Consider the following 14,410-nt stretch of genomic DNA (forward strand, 5'->3'; position numbering starts at 1 on the left):
CTGTACCTTAATTATCGAACGATTAAAAGAAGTTCGTGATTTAAAATGTCATTAATATACAGAACGTACAAATTACACCAATTTTGCATATATATTACATTTATACTTGAGAAAAATCTATAATAGTATAACACAGCCAATTGTTATGCTCTCGCTCTCTTTCTCTTTCTAATAATTTATCATAATATAGATCATAATTTTAATTTCGATTACATGTTGGTACCGCTATTAAAAGTGTTGATTACATTTTATAGCAATTTACATGTAATTTAATTGAAAAATAAATGTTATACTGTCTCTGAAATATTAATTATTTTATGAGAACGAGAGTAATGAAAATATAAAACGCCCACGTTTCGTTTCACATCGCTTATGATTTAACGGCAATTGTAATCGTATACTTAACAATAAAATATCCTATCGTGTATCGTAAAATAACATTAGAAAGAGGAGAAAGGTAATAATAGTAAAATCTCATTATGCAATAAATCAAGTCGTAAAAACTGATAGCGCCGTGTTCTCTCGACCGGATTATACTATAATTAAAATACAGCTAATACATTATACAATCTAAAGGAAAAGGAATATAATGGAAACACTAGACATGGATTTACATCTACATGAATATGAAAAATATACATCTTACTTCCCTGAAAAATAAAGAATAATTGAAGAATAAGAAACAAATTTGAGCTTGTATGGCTACGAATTAGCGCAATCTATCCTGAAAATCTTTATAGCCATTTGTGATAAATTTCATATGTACAATTGTGTAAAGCTTTACAAAATCGGTAACGATCATGTCACCGATCATTGTAAAGCGATATTTAAATCATATTTAGAGCTGCTCTTTCCGCTGTTATCATTATAAAACGCATTCCACAAAACTTCAACACATTAGTAAATATTATCTGTACAGAGTTGTGCACTCTACTGAAATATACATCTTACGCAAGACTCTGAAGATAATAAAACGTACTTCTATAGTTACAAATAGTTAACCTGCAAAACATTTAGATTTCAATTAATGATTTACTAATACGACATACCTCCCATCGCATCTTGCAAACGTAGAAATGACCAGCCATGGATTTATACATCAATGATAGAAAATCTAGGACATTGTTCAAAATCATGATCGGGACAAAGACAATTAAATATAAACTATTAATTATACACAATAATTATTTCGCAGCTCCGTTAAATATACGGATATCTATAGTTAAACAGCTCATATTATACAACTACTGTCATTGTGCCCAAATCTACTCTCGATCACGCGGCAATCTCATGGCAAAATATCGATGCAAGCAATTCATGAATATGAACAAAACTTACGACGCGTAGGTACAAAACGATATAAAATAAAATGATGTGCAAAGAGAAATATTCCATCTCTTAATGAACAAAGCTCAATTGATGTTTAAAAACTATATAAATTGTAACGGTACGGAGGGATACTTGTATTATAAGACTCTGTAAAAAAAATCTTATTTGCTTTGTTTCTATGACGGCTCGAGTGCTTCTACAGTACATACATATCCATAACTAAAATATCTAGCTTTTTCATTCCCTTTCTCCATATCGCATTCTTGCTTCATTCACTTAAATTGTAGGTTGTAATGTAAGATGTAGACGCATTCAAAACAGATCCACACTTTAGTATCCTCAATTGTGAGATAATACTGTCTGTCATAGCCAGTTCATGTACACGTCCCTCGTTCTTTCTGTACCTGATTTCGATAATCCTGATTCAAACTTATGCCTCTTCGATAAAATGATATATAGTGACACGAAACTACCTACACGAAGATATAGATTTTATATTAGAGCGTTATGAGTGTAAGCTTGGGTACAACGCAAATATTTCTTAACAAATAATAACCATCAGTATCTTTTTGAACGACGCGAGATGACATCATCGTTCGATAATGATATGTCCTCTCACGACGTAGTGCTAATTTCTCGATAATATTTACGCCTGCTAGGCCGTTTAAAATTGGTCCACCAGCAGGTCACAGATCTCTACCGACATCGATTCTTTACTCGAACGTACCGTTAAACGAAACATCTGTAAAGTAAGAACGTGCAATTAAATAAAAATGCAAATCACGCTTGTTGCTTCTTTCGAATCTTTCGAGAACATGATGAATTACCTGGGCTTGTTTATTAGGTTCAAGACGCAACAGGCAACCCACTTGCTGCGCTCTCATATGAACGATACCGGCGCAGACAAAGTTATCGGGATTCGGGTCAATGCCGTCGAGCAACTGCATCCCAAATCCTTGTAATTTCGTGCGTACTTGCGTTAGATCCATCGGTTGCTGCGCTTTGAAAATCTTTTGCGATCGTTGTTGATTTGCTCTGAAAAATAAATTCAACGTACGATAGATAAATTGATCTGGAACTATTCGAATCGATCTTACGTCTCTTCCTCTCATGTGCGTTACGTCTACGTCACATACCCGCCAAGATTTTTCCATCTTGCAAAGAATGATTCTCCATTCATCTCTGTTGGTTCGAAGAACTTATTAATTGTTAATGGTAACTTCATCGTAATCTTCTGTGGCACATTGTTGTAAATAAAGGAGATAATCATGCTCGGCGTATCTGTAAATAAGAGGTATCACATGCAATGGGAGATGTTCAGATGTTAATTGATAAAAATTTGCAAAAATGTCAAAATAACGTACCATTATAGTCGTCAATACATTCTGCATTGATCATTTGCTGGATCTGAGCGCCAGCTTCCAATGTAGGATCAACAGATTTTACTTGTACAGCTAATTTTGCTTGATTCTCATCTGACCAAGATAGTTGTGGTTGAAAACTGTGTAAAGCGTGTTGCGTCTTGTTTCCGTAAAAAAGACCTACACGTCCAAGATTTTGTCTAAACTCTGATTTTACACCGATTTGTATCAAGTCATTTTCGAACAAGACACCGTTATTTTTACAAACAAACCTGAAAGATACAATCGGAAAAATAATTACAAATATCAATATTTTAATTGTATAAAAATCTCTAATCGTATAATATATCTTACTTTTTCGGGTTGTATGTATTTTGGGTGCCATTGGTAGCACCAAGTTTATTTGGCATGTTATAAATATCTCCCAAAACATCAAGCAACACGCCTGTATTACTAGACGGTTGAGACGAAGGTGGAGTCGACAATCCTAGCAGATCAGCAGAAGAATTGTTAATTGTCACGGTTGTAGGAGCAGCGGGAGGTTCAGTGTGATGATTAGTGTTCGGCGCTGGACTCTTGCTCTCTCTAATTTCGTTCTCTGGTACTCGACCCGGTTTCTTCTTCTTTAAAACTGTAAGAATAGAGGATTCTCTTTCGGGGAACGCTGGCATTTCTTCCAACACGGTGGCCTACGAAAACAAATATGTCAGTAACGCGAGTCTCATATTTTTCAATTGTTATAAATTACATACCAAGACATCAGTTGAAGCGATAATGCTCAGTTGTAAGTATTCCGATGCTCTCTGTTGCAGCTCAGCATCCGCGCTACGTAGATTACTATGCTGCCTGAAGACATCTTGTATCTGACTTCGTATTTCAGGGAACAGATTGACAAACTTTATGTACGTTGAAAGCAGCAATGCTCGAGTCATAGGAGAGCATAAATGATACTACAAGAGATAGATTTGTAATGTATTTGTATAGATTTATGTATATCCTCAGTAGTGCGCCACTTCTCGCGAATGGAAAAGTACTTACTTTGGAATGTAGTAGTTGAAACTGGACAGCTGGAGAAGACCGCTGGTCACCAGCTATGAGATTACCGAACTCTCCAAGTATGTAACCACCGACTTTAACCATGTTTTCGTGGCAAGCAGGGGCTTGCAGTGCCTGTAATGCATATATGTAGAACGTTCAATAATTGATAGTAATAAATAATAGCAAAAGGGAAAAAATATGTTTTACCTCGAAGACGGTTTTCGCAGCGTAACCCTGAACATCATCTCGATTGATAACGATTTGTATAACTCGATACCAAACTTCCTCAGAGACGTAATCACCTGCTATCCTAATCAGGTTTAGGATAACATCGACATACCAGGTGTAGTCAGTCGCGTATTTTTCCGCTAGAATCGCTACTTTAAGGACCATCTCTTCTCTAATCGAGTAATCAGCTGTTTCCAGATAGTTTAGCATTTCCTGAACAATCTCCTCGGCATTACTTTTATCACACATGGCATATAACAGGTCTACCGCTTGCTGTCTGACGGAAACATCCTTTTCCATCTTCATTGATAATATTACTACTTCTTGGTGTTTCTTTACGGCTTCGTGCGAGAATTCCGAGGTAGCCAAGTGGCACATGGATTCAAGTGCCAAGTATCGCAAATTGGTCTCACGGTTCGATAAAAATTGGCCAAGCTGGTTGCATGCCCGTACAAGGAGATTCGGCTCGCTATCGTTGTGGATAATTAAACTAATGGCTTCAAAGAGTACAGCATTCTTCGCGTTTGAGTGCTGGACCTTCTTTGACTTTGGTGGTTCTTGAGCTTTGTTTAATATTGTTTCTAGACACTCGTTTAATCTGCCTCTCACACCTGGATCTTCGGCTGCAAAAATATGTACGTATAAATATATTATACATATTGTAAGATATATCGTACATTGTATTCTACATATAGATTAAGTACCTGGTGGAGTATAGTTCTGCAGCAAACGTAGCAACTTGACAGATAACCACGGGGCTGGCACAAAGTAATATGTATAATCCTGCAGGTCTGTATAACTCGATGTAACAATCTACAATCACGGAAGAAATGTCAGATAACAAGTTTACTGTAACACAATCAACCATTCGTGCTTAACGTACCCTACTTAATCTCGAAACTGCAAGACTAACGCAGCCCTTGTATTCGTCGGGATTTCTTTTCACGAGAGCGTCTATGAGCGACGCCGCGGCTGTTACAACGCCCAGATGTTGGTCGTTCAACAGATGAACTATACGCGACGTCCATTCACCACCAGGTACGACATCGGGAGCTGTCCGTAACAGCCGTAGCAGACACAGCGCAGCACTTTGCTTCACGACGTCCATGGTATCTCTATAAATCGGATATTTGAAGACTGAACGAGAGTCTGACATAAGCTACCAGCATGACTATACACAGCAGCAAATACATTATGTCGTACCCTGAGACGAGCAATTTTGGAATTTCATTGCCGAAGGCTTCCGCCATATCCTTGCTACCGATATTGGCGATGCATTGCAGCGCCAGATTAACGTGAATTGGATTGCGCGAGGCGAGATCATTTTTTATACTTTGTATGATTAACTTGATCAGATCGCTATTGGTGTTCACTAGGACCGATATGAAGAGATATCCCTAGAATTGAAACGAGACAGATGACATATAGTAATCATTATTCCGTTACATTGTTACGAACGGTTGTACTTACAATTTGTTTTTCCGAATACTTATTTGATGAAAGTAGATTGACAGCTTCCATATGTCCAAAATCGATATCGTGGCCGAGAAGAAAGATGAACAGCAACTTGCAAACGTATTTCTTTTTCTGATATCCATCGAGCGTTTTGTCTCCTTTAAACTTGCTGCGAATGTTTGCTAGTTCCTTGTTAATTCTCTTAATCTCTGCCTCTTTACTTTTGCCTAGTAACATTAATATAAGAACAAAACAGTAACTTCCGTCGCCAGTAAAGTTTTTTATTAATATAAGATTTTAAAAAGGGAAAGACCATGCGTATGCGTATCTATCCCTTACAATTACAAAACAATCATGAAATTATAATCATCGATATAAACGTATTACATCTTATTGTCGTATAAATAAAAAGATAATAAATATTAAGATAATAAAAATTTCCCATTGCAATACACTCATATTTTACATTTATATTTTTGCTGTAAATATCAGTGGATTTTATCGTGAAATAATGCGTCAGCAGAAGCATTTAATATGAAAAGTAACGGCAATTATCAACTGGCTTAATCCTGTTATCTGAGAGGCGCAAAAACAATTATAAATAAATATGCAAAAATATGCGTAAAACCGTACAATTGCGGCCACCGTAAATATCTCAAAGAGAAGGAGACCTACGTTCGTTTTTAATAAATTTTTAGCTAACGATGCTAATGTGTCGCAGATTGATATTGAGAGTCAAGCTGTATCAAGAAGATAGGCCTGTATCAGAACACCGCCCCCTTTCTCCTGCTCCTCACAGTGTCAAACACGTCGCACACTGTTTCAGTTTCAATGGCACATTATCGCCCGATGAATGAAATGCCGTTAACAACGTTATTAGCTACAAGAACGGCGCGTTTTCAGGAAGAACAGCCTTCCGACAGTTCCGACTGGTTCGGGAACAGCGAAACAGTTTACAACGCCGATAATCACACATTACAGAATGCGACAATTAATAAATTACAGAACCTATAGATATCGTCGAAGGAAAATTGTACTACCAAGACGTTACTCACAATTCCTGATGTCAGATATGAATACCGCCAATCCACGCATACCATCTCCTCTGACGGCCGGCATCTTGCCTCGTCTTGCTCGAGACTACCTGCGAAACGAGTACGAGAGCTGTGAGGACACTCGGACGTTCATTCCCCTCCAATCTGAGACGGCTTAGAGATTGCGCTTCCGACGCAGATATACTGTAATTGGTATTTGTTTCGCTCGCTAAAAACGGCGTGACGCAACGGCGGGACGCACGGGCCGCGCTCGCCGTCGCTATCGTCACGCATTGCCCGTCTGTACGTGCCGTTCTCTTTGCGATCTATCTTTTACAAAAACCTTTTCTTCTTCTCTCTCTCTCTCCTCTGCTCCGGTCGGCGCTATCGGAAAACGGAGTCGCGGTCGTACGTGGCGCCGACCGGAGCGGAGCCGCGAGGTATAAAGTATGTACAGCCGTCGGCCGTCGGCCGTCGGAGGAAACGCGGATCGAACTCGTGGGCAATTGCCAATTGCGATCGCGATCGTCGTCGAGCGATCGGAGTATCGGAGCCGGCGCCGAATTCCGACGGCGACGCTTGACAGCGGCACTCCGATTACTCCGAGATCCCGTCCCGGCTGGCAGAGGGGGGAGTGGAGGGGAAAGGGCAACACACGTACACGACCGTCGGATTCCGGCCGACGGGGAGGCCGACGATCGCGTCGACGTATCGATCGAGGAAGTGGGGAACGGAGCAGGGAACCGTCTCGAAGGAGGAGACGGTACGAGACGGTACGAGACGGGGGGGGCACCTCTCGGTGCCCTTCTCGTCGCGAGTGGTCGCGAGCTGTCGCGCGCCGGAGCCGGGGATCCTCCAAGGGCGCCGAGAGTCCGCGCGGAATTCGCGGCGGGGCCCCCGCGGCCCCGGTCGGTGCCGCTGGGGGTTCGCGCTCGGGGGGCTACGTACTACGTACCGTATCTGGGGCGCTGGGGCTGGCGTTACGCGCACGGCTCGCTCGCGGGGCGCACGGTAGGCGTGGAACTAGTCGCGAGCCCGTGCCAGAGACTTCGTGGCTGTCGCCATTTGCAACCGACTGGCCCGTCGTCGTGTCCGACGAGCGAGACACGGCCGCCCGTCGAAATGCCAGCGCGCACGCGCGATCCACGCTGGCGCGTGGAATTTCGTATTTCGAACGCCGCGGCGCGGCGCGGTGCGGCGCGACGGCGACCGTCCGCGATTGATCGAGCCTCGAGCCGCGAAAGGGCACGCCGGCTCGAGCCCACGGCTTCTCTCCGGCTCGGCTCTCGGCTCCACTCGTCCGTGGCACCGCGCCGCGATTGAATGCCAAAAGGTTGCCGTTGATCGAGCGAAAGGGTCGCCGCGTTGATAGAAATCGATTCGCCTTCAATTCGCAAAACGGAATCTTTCTCCGATCGTCCGCGATTGCGCTTATTATCACGGTGGAAACATTCCAGATGCAAAAAAACTTTTTCAAATATATTCGATACAAGCACTGCGACTGCAATTTACTTTGTAAAATTATTGTCATTTTGAGGCCCAAAAAATGAAACAACTCCTTTATCAATTCCATTTACTTCAATTTTCATTACTCTATTTTATTAGAATTTGAGAATGTGCGACTATGAGATTGTCTTCCACACATTCCAATTTGCAAATGGTACAGTTACATAAAATATATAATAATGACAAATTTGGAGGCACAAACTTAATGAGGTTTGAAGAAAATGTTGCCATTAGTGAAATAATTTCTACATATCGCGTTATGTAACATAAAATATATATATATACAAAAGCGAAAATATTCCGCTGTTCCTTTAAACGGTGCTTTTAAATCAGTCCAGAGACAAAGAAGCGACCACTGATTACGTCGTACTTCGCTGTATCTTCTCCAACAACATCTCTATCCTGCCTTTCATGACAGGTTGTCCCTTCCTGGTCTTTTTTGATAACACCTTAAAGTGACGCATCTTCTTCTGCCTATAGTTCTTCAGAGCTTCCTCTCGTTCCGCTTTTACGCGAACGGCTTCCTCTTTCCTCCTCTTCTCCTCTTCCTTCTTCCGTCGGTATTCTTGCTTAGCCTTGAAAAAAGCGTAGCTCTTCTTCCCCACGTTGCTGTTCACACACACACACACACATTCAATCAATATCAAATCTGAAATTATGGATTCTGAATCGATTCTGCTTTACGCACCTCGTCTCATCTTTGTTCTTGGACGTATGATTTAAATCTGACGACGTTTCCGCGGAACTCTGCTGATCCTTCCTGAGCTCCTTGTAGAATCCGCGCAACACAGCCTTCTTCCTTCTCTCCTCCCATTGATTAACTTAAATAAAGGCAGACAGGTGTTGTGAATAAGCTTGTTAAACTTAACCTATACGACGCATTACTCCGTAGACATACTTTTATACTTATTGCTGTACTTCTGTAATCGGTATTTCTTCTTGTCGAACTTCTTTTCCCGTGGCTTATCTCCATCGCCGCTCTTATCCGTTCCACCTTTGGCTTTGACATTCCTCGCGTTGTTCTTCATGGTCGAGGTAGCGCAAGTAATCTCGTAACCACGTGTTTACGCCTTGGCGACGTTCGGTGTTCGCGATTTAAATCGAAAAATTCTCGCCGTGCGCTAACGCCCCTCACGGCAAACGTTATAACTAGAATGAGGAGCAAGCAGAACACATGGTAAAGATGTTTACAAAAAAGAAAGTGAAACATCGAGTTCTTTTTCAATGCGTTTTTAATGTCAGGTTTTGGATATAATTTTAAAAAGAACATGATTGAAACATTAAAATATGCATTTTAAACACGTTTTAATGCAACACACACGTGCGCGCGCGCGCACGGAATAACGAAATTATGCTATTACAATATCTACATATACGTGTGTGTATAAAAAAAATTGCATGATTTTTATCGGAGTTAATTTCTGTTTATTAATATACGCGTATTTATCCGGTTTCCAACCATAGAAAGAAGTAACGTAAAATTACACGTTTACGGAAATGAATGACGACAGCGATTTCTTGGGAACTCGTGGGAGACGAATACACTCACACTTATATGAGGATGTCAATTATACAATTCTTTATTCGCGATTAACCTGTCACCGCGTTACGTGTGAGTTTATTCACGGCGGTGACATTGGATAATCGACCGTGTTAATTTTATAGACTCGATGATCGATCGACAATTAGATCGGAAGCTGAACAGCATACGCGGCGATCGCTATGCGCGTACGTCGTCCAACAACTCATCTCTCTTGACGACGCATTGTCTTACACAATTCCGTGTTGCATTCGCAGCCTTGCGAAGGCCTTGCATTGACACATCCACCGCCAAGCGTACTTTTCAGCTGATTTTCCATTCACGACGGATTAATAATGATTTTATATTGAGAAGAATAATAAAATACTTAATTTATAGTGTTAAATTTATAATATTGAGTTGCACAAAGTGATATATAATAGATACATGTAAAATGATACATAACATGATATTTATTTGACAGTCGCCCAATGATTGACAAAATCCACGGAGATTAGAGATTCTCTACATTAATTTGAAAATTCTCATTGAAATTGAGTGCCTGATGTTCTAACAAAAATTCTCGAAATTTCAATATTTCAATAAAGAGATCTAATAGCTCTCTCTTGCGTTCTCGGCTCGCGATATCCGCGTACGTACGTCGTTTAGATCTTCTCATCGCGCGTTCGACGACGCTGAAACACCGCGTTCGGCGAGAGATTGGACAATTATTCATAGCCCGGTACGTAGACGAGAGGAAAACAAGCAAACTGACGTCGAAAAGATAGTAGCTCTTCGGTATGCGCTACCGGGGGCTATTATTAGCTGACAGAATCCGAGACGGGCATAGAATCCGAAGCCAGATTCGTTCGAGGGCATTCGTCTGTCCAATTCGATTTCTTCGACCGCCAGCCGTCCCCTCGCGATCGATTCAATGTCGAGGATACGACGACGAGTTAATCACTCACGTGTCGATTTTTTTACTCCCCTCCCCCCTCCGCGCGAAAATGTGAACCAAAATAGGATACACGTATCCGTGAAACATATGTCAGAAAAAAATAACAATATATTTAAATCTGTAGATTTAATATAGGATTTTTTTATTGACGTACTGGAGTGTAATAATGTAACAAAAATGTAACAAATACGTTCTGTGTATCAGAATCTTGCGCAATTGTGGAAGAGATCGATCGAGAAGTCATTATTACTTAAAGTGACCTTATCTTCGATCCATATTAGGAACCGCTGTGACGCCTCTTATCGATCGGCGAAACCCTCACGGAGATGACGTCACGTCGAGTCAGGTTCTCCCACATTGGTGGCGGCTTGTCCGGCGTCTCGTCGACGTTTCAGAAACGGGAAAGGAAGTCCGTCGCCCCATAAAGAATCTCGTCTGGAAATACGAGACCGACGACATTGACATACTTCAGCATCAACCTCGATGATCTCGTTAATCGTGATCAGCATCCTTTATTCCCCCTTTGCTGCTGCATACGCGATCTTTAAAGAAATGCTTCTCCATCAGGCCTTTGTATGGGCTTGTGACGAAAATCATCTCGAAAGAAACGTTATTTAAAGCTTTAGCAACGTTACCCCGAATTGATATAAGGCTGATGAAATTTATACCTTGAATAAGAGACATTTTATTACTTCGCCAGAAATTAATAGACAATTAAGAATTCTAATCCACTTGACTAGCTATCATCGTCGTGACAATATGACCATTAATTTTAGTCAGATTATTGTCAAGACATTTCAGACTATAGATTTTGGTCGTATTGTCATGAGGATGATAGCCAGTCTAGTCGATTAGAATGCTTAATTACTGATAAAATTTAATTTAAAAATTTTTGTTCGTAAACCGGATTTTTTTCGGAGAGAGCCACACTTTGTAACATTTCATTGTACGTGATATAGATAATCTTTTTAGCTCACATTACAATGGGAGATGAATAAAATTATTTGATGAAATACATTTTCACATGTATATGAAGATTTAATCTTGAAAAGAGCTGCAAATCGCCATTAAGCCAGAAATGTATTTGTAAACTTTCGAACTTATTACGTCCAGCTTATCTTATAAAATCTTACTAGTTGTAAATCTTATTATTAAATATCGATCCTATTATAAAAATAGGCTGTTCTGCAGAGGCCCTCCACCACCCCCGCCGATTCCGATCGGCGGTCCTCTTTTTTGTACCTATGTGTTTTTGTGTTACTTTTTTATTTATATTTCATATTTTTTTTTATTTTATTATTATCCATACTCCATACATATATTCGCATACAAAAATACAATTTCTTTAATCTTAATTTTGCAATTTTTAATGCTAATCCTTTATACAATTTATTATACAATAAAAAATACAATAAAAATTAAATATATGTTATTTACAATATACACAATAATATACAGTACATAATATAATATAACATAATACATAATATGATACACAATATAATAATATAATACAAAATTATAAAATGCTGTTCAAAATACATAGTAAAAAACTGTTATTAATAACAATAAAAAATGGTAGAAAAAAAAAATTACACGCGGAAAACGACCAAAATACGTATAATAACACGAATTTTACTAGATATACAGCTGTTACTATATGTATCATACTGATAAATGATGATAATTAAGCTGTATTTATTTTTAATCGTCAATTTGCGACAAAATTTAATAAGTTTAATCTAAGCAACGAGCAATCGCGGCCAACAAAGTCGTTAATAAATTTAATTATCTATTATATTTCAATTGTTCACGTATAAAGGAGTTCAAAATTTTCTATGTACGAAAAAATAAGCAAAGTTTTAAGGTATGCCAGCGATAAAAAATAAACTTTAAAAAATAGCAAGAAATGACCGCGTTTTTCTCATGTTCAGGGATGGATAACTGATCTAACGATTTGACAGGCATCGAAAGCCCTCCGTCGAGTAGTACGCTGGTTAGTATCCAACACAAAGAAGAACAATCTTTGTGATGAAGAGCGAACTTAGCGCGCTCTGATTCTCCATCGAGTTCCGTAAGATCCATACACGAAGAAAAGTTAAGTGATCCATCAAACGCCAGCGGTTCCGCTACAGGAGGGAACGAATCCCGAATCTTCCAGACCGCTCACAGTAGTAATGATTTTTACAGCATGTCAATGACCATTTTTAACACAAATTCGCAACAAAATTAAAATTTGCACGCGAAGAAAATATGTTCTTCCATTATTAAAAATCATCTCCTTTTATTAAAAAAAAAAGCATAGATAGAATGAATCTTATGAAATTGTAGGGTTACGAAGAAATATATTTAATAATAATAAAATACATGTGTTTTGTAACGTTATGCACGGATACAAATGTTTCTCGGGTACCAACTGTTCGAGATAAGTCGAGCCCGATAACAGCAGGATTTTAAAGAATTTCATACTAAAAAATCTATCAATATAAAATTTAATAATTTTTTATTTTTCGGTAACATTTCAAAAATTTTAATCGTTAATATCCCACTGACATGGGGGTACCCATTCGACTTATCTCGAATTTTTTGTAACCGTACATTTCTAAGAGTACAAATCTTGTTCATAAAATTATTTAAGTCGATAAAAATAAATATCTGTTAATTATGATCGCGTTGTATATAAGCATGTACTTTACTATAGAAAAATAAAATTATTATATTACTAATATTAACATCATAGATTGGCGGAATCAGCGAGATGTCCAGTACCTATAAAAATAGTTTCTTGAAACAGATTAAAAGTTAGATAATTAAATATATACATTCGTAACCATATTTTTGTTAAAGTATAATCACTAAAAAACAGACAAAAATTATTTGTACAAAACTTGAATTTATTTACTTGATAATTAAAATTTATACAAATAATCATTATATCCATGTTTGTTCTAATATCAAGTCTTATTGTCATTAAGACAGCATTAATATTAATATATATAATGCACTATATATAATGGAAGAACATTTAGCAAAAGAAAAAAGGACAAAATCTTTTCTCAAAACATACTATTGAATTAATTCCACGACCCAATTTTAAAACATAGTGGTCGTCGTTGACTAATTGCCAAAATCATTACTCCCGAGAACTACCTAGAAAATCCGGGATTAATTCCGACCCTGCAACAAGAACCTCCAATTTTCAACAGGGCACCGAACTAGACTTCGTGAATGGATTTCACAGAAATCGACGAGGAATAACTCTCCACGACGAAGATCATTTCAACGTCCCACCGGTACGAACCACACATTCGCTGGCGCCCACCTGACGCGAGGGACAGCGATGAAGCCCCATCGCTGAGACAGCGATCGCACCCAAGAACGAAAGAAAAACGCGGCGTTCGCAATTGCTTAATAAATATTTAAATATTCTTTAACGAATATTTCTGTATGTAATTTAAAAATATTCGTTAAGAAATATTTAAGAATTTCAAAACTAAATATATTTATCAAAGGTTAATTTAATGAACTTCTTGTTATCATACGCGTTTCGTCAATTTCATACAATTTACATCATTAACGCGATAATTTGGTTTACTAAGACCAGATAAATGTTAGTATCAAATAGATATTCAAAAAATATATATACTTAAATGTAGATAATTTGATAATTATTGTACAAAAATAAATATTATGACATTTATCTGGACACAGCATTACATAAATTTTACATTACATACTTAATATTACATATTACATGGTTTACAACTGTATACAATTTAACAACAACAAAAAATCTGCAAAGGCTAAAAGAATTAATTAATTTTAAAATTAATTAAAAATTGTTTAGTCTTGGCAAAATTATTTGTAAAATTAATTTTAAATTTCATTCAATTTTTAGCCCCCCTTTTCAGTAATCAAATATGGAATTGTAATATCCCTATATTCTTATCCGTAATTTATTAAGTAATTTAATTATATTCAA

General features: G+C 38.4%; 2 protein-coding genes across 3 annotated transcripts; both read right to left on the reverse strand.

The window, feature by feature from the left end:
- Positions 1 to 501: 501 nt before the first annotated feature.
- LOC112460539 (AP-2 complex subunit alpha) lies at positions 502 to 7,527 on the reverse strand. 2 transcript variants are annotated; one of them, XM_025025262.1, is made up of 14 exons: positions 7,401 to 7,527; positions 6,467 to 6,555; positions 5,427 to 5,638; positions 5,160 to 5,353; positions 4,840 to 5,071; positions 4,661 to 4,769; positions 3,936 to 4,579; positions 3,729 to 3,860; positions 3,443 to 3,640; positions 3,045 to 3,379; positions 2,694 to 2,962; positions 2,466 to 2,610; positions 2,157 to 2,364; positions 502 to 2,071 (listed from the first exon to the last, which is right to left on the reverse strand). In XM_025025262.1, exons 2-14 carry the CDS (start codon positions 6,528 to 6,530, stop codon positions 1,994 to 1,996), a joined length of 2,820 nt encoding a protein of 939 aa, XP_024881030.1. In that variant the 5' UTR covers positions 6,531 to 6,555; positions 7,401 to 7,527; the 3' UTR covers positions 502 to 1,993. The 2 variants fall into 2 exon arrangements, with proteins under 2 accessions (XP_024881030.1, XP_024881031.1); XM_025025263.1 differs by lacking the exon at positions 7,401 to 7,527 and having other exon boundaries at positions 6,467 to 6,574.
- Positions 7,528 to 8,022: 495 nt separating this feature from the next.
- Positions 8,023 to 9,045, reverse strand: LOC112460542 (thyroid transcription factor 1-associated protein 26 homolog). Its single transcript, XM_025025266.1, has 3 exons — positions 8,850 to 9,045; positions 8,640 to 8,772; positions 8,023 to 8,560 (listed from the first exon to the last, which is right to left on the reverse strand). The coding sequence occupies exons 1-3, from the start codon at positions 8,977 to 8,979 to the stop codon at positions 8,311 to 8,313; spliced, it is 513 nt and encodes a 170-aa protein (XP_024881034.1). The 5' UTR covers positions 8,980 to 9,045; the 3' UTR covers positions 8,023 to 8,310.
- Positions 9,046 to 14,410: the final 5,365 nt, after the last annotated feature.

This window comes from Temnothorax curvispinosus, unplaced genomic scaffold (assembly GCF_003070985.1).
Source record: "Temnothorax curvispinosus isolate PA1 unplaced genomic scaffold, ASM307098v1 QBEX01010630.1, whole genome shotgun sequence".
Classification (NCBI taxonomy): Eukaryota; Metazoa; Arthropoda; class Insecta; order Hymenoptera; family Formicidae; genus Temnothorax; species Temnothorax curvispinosus.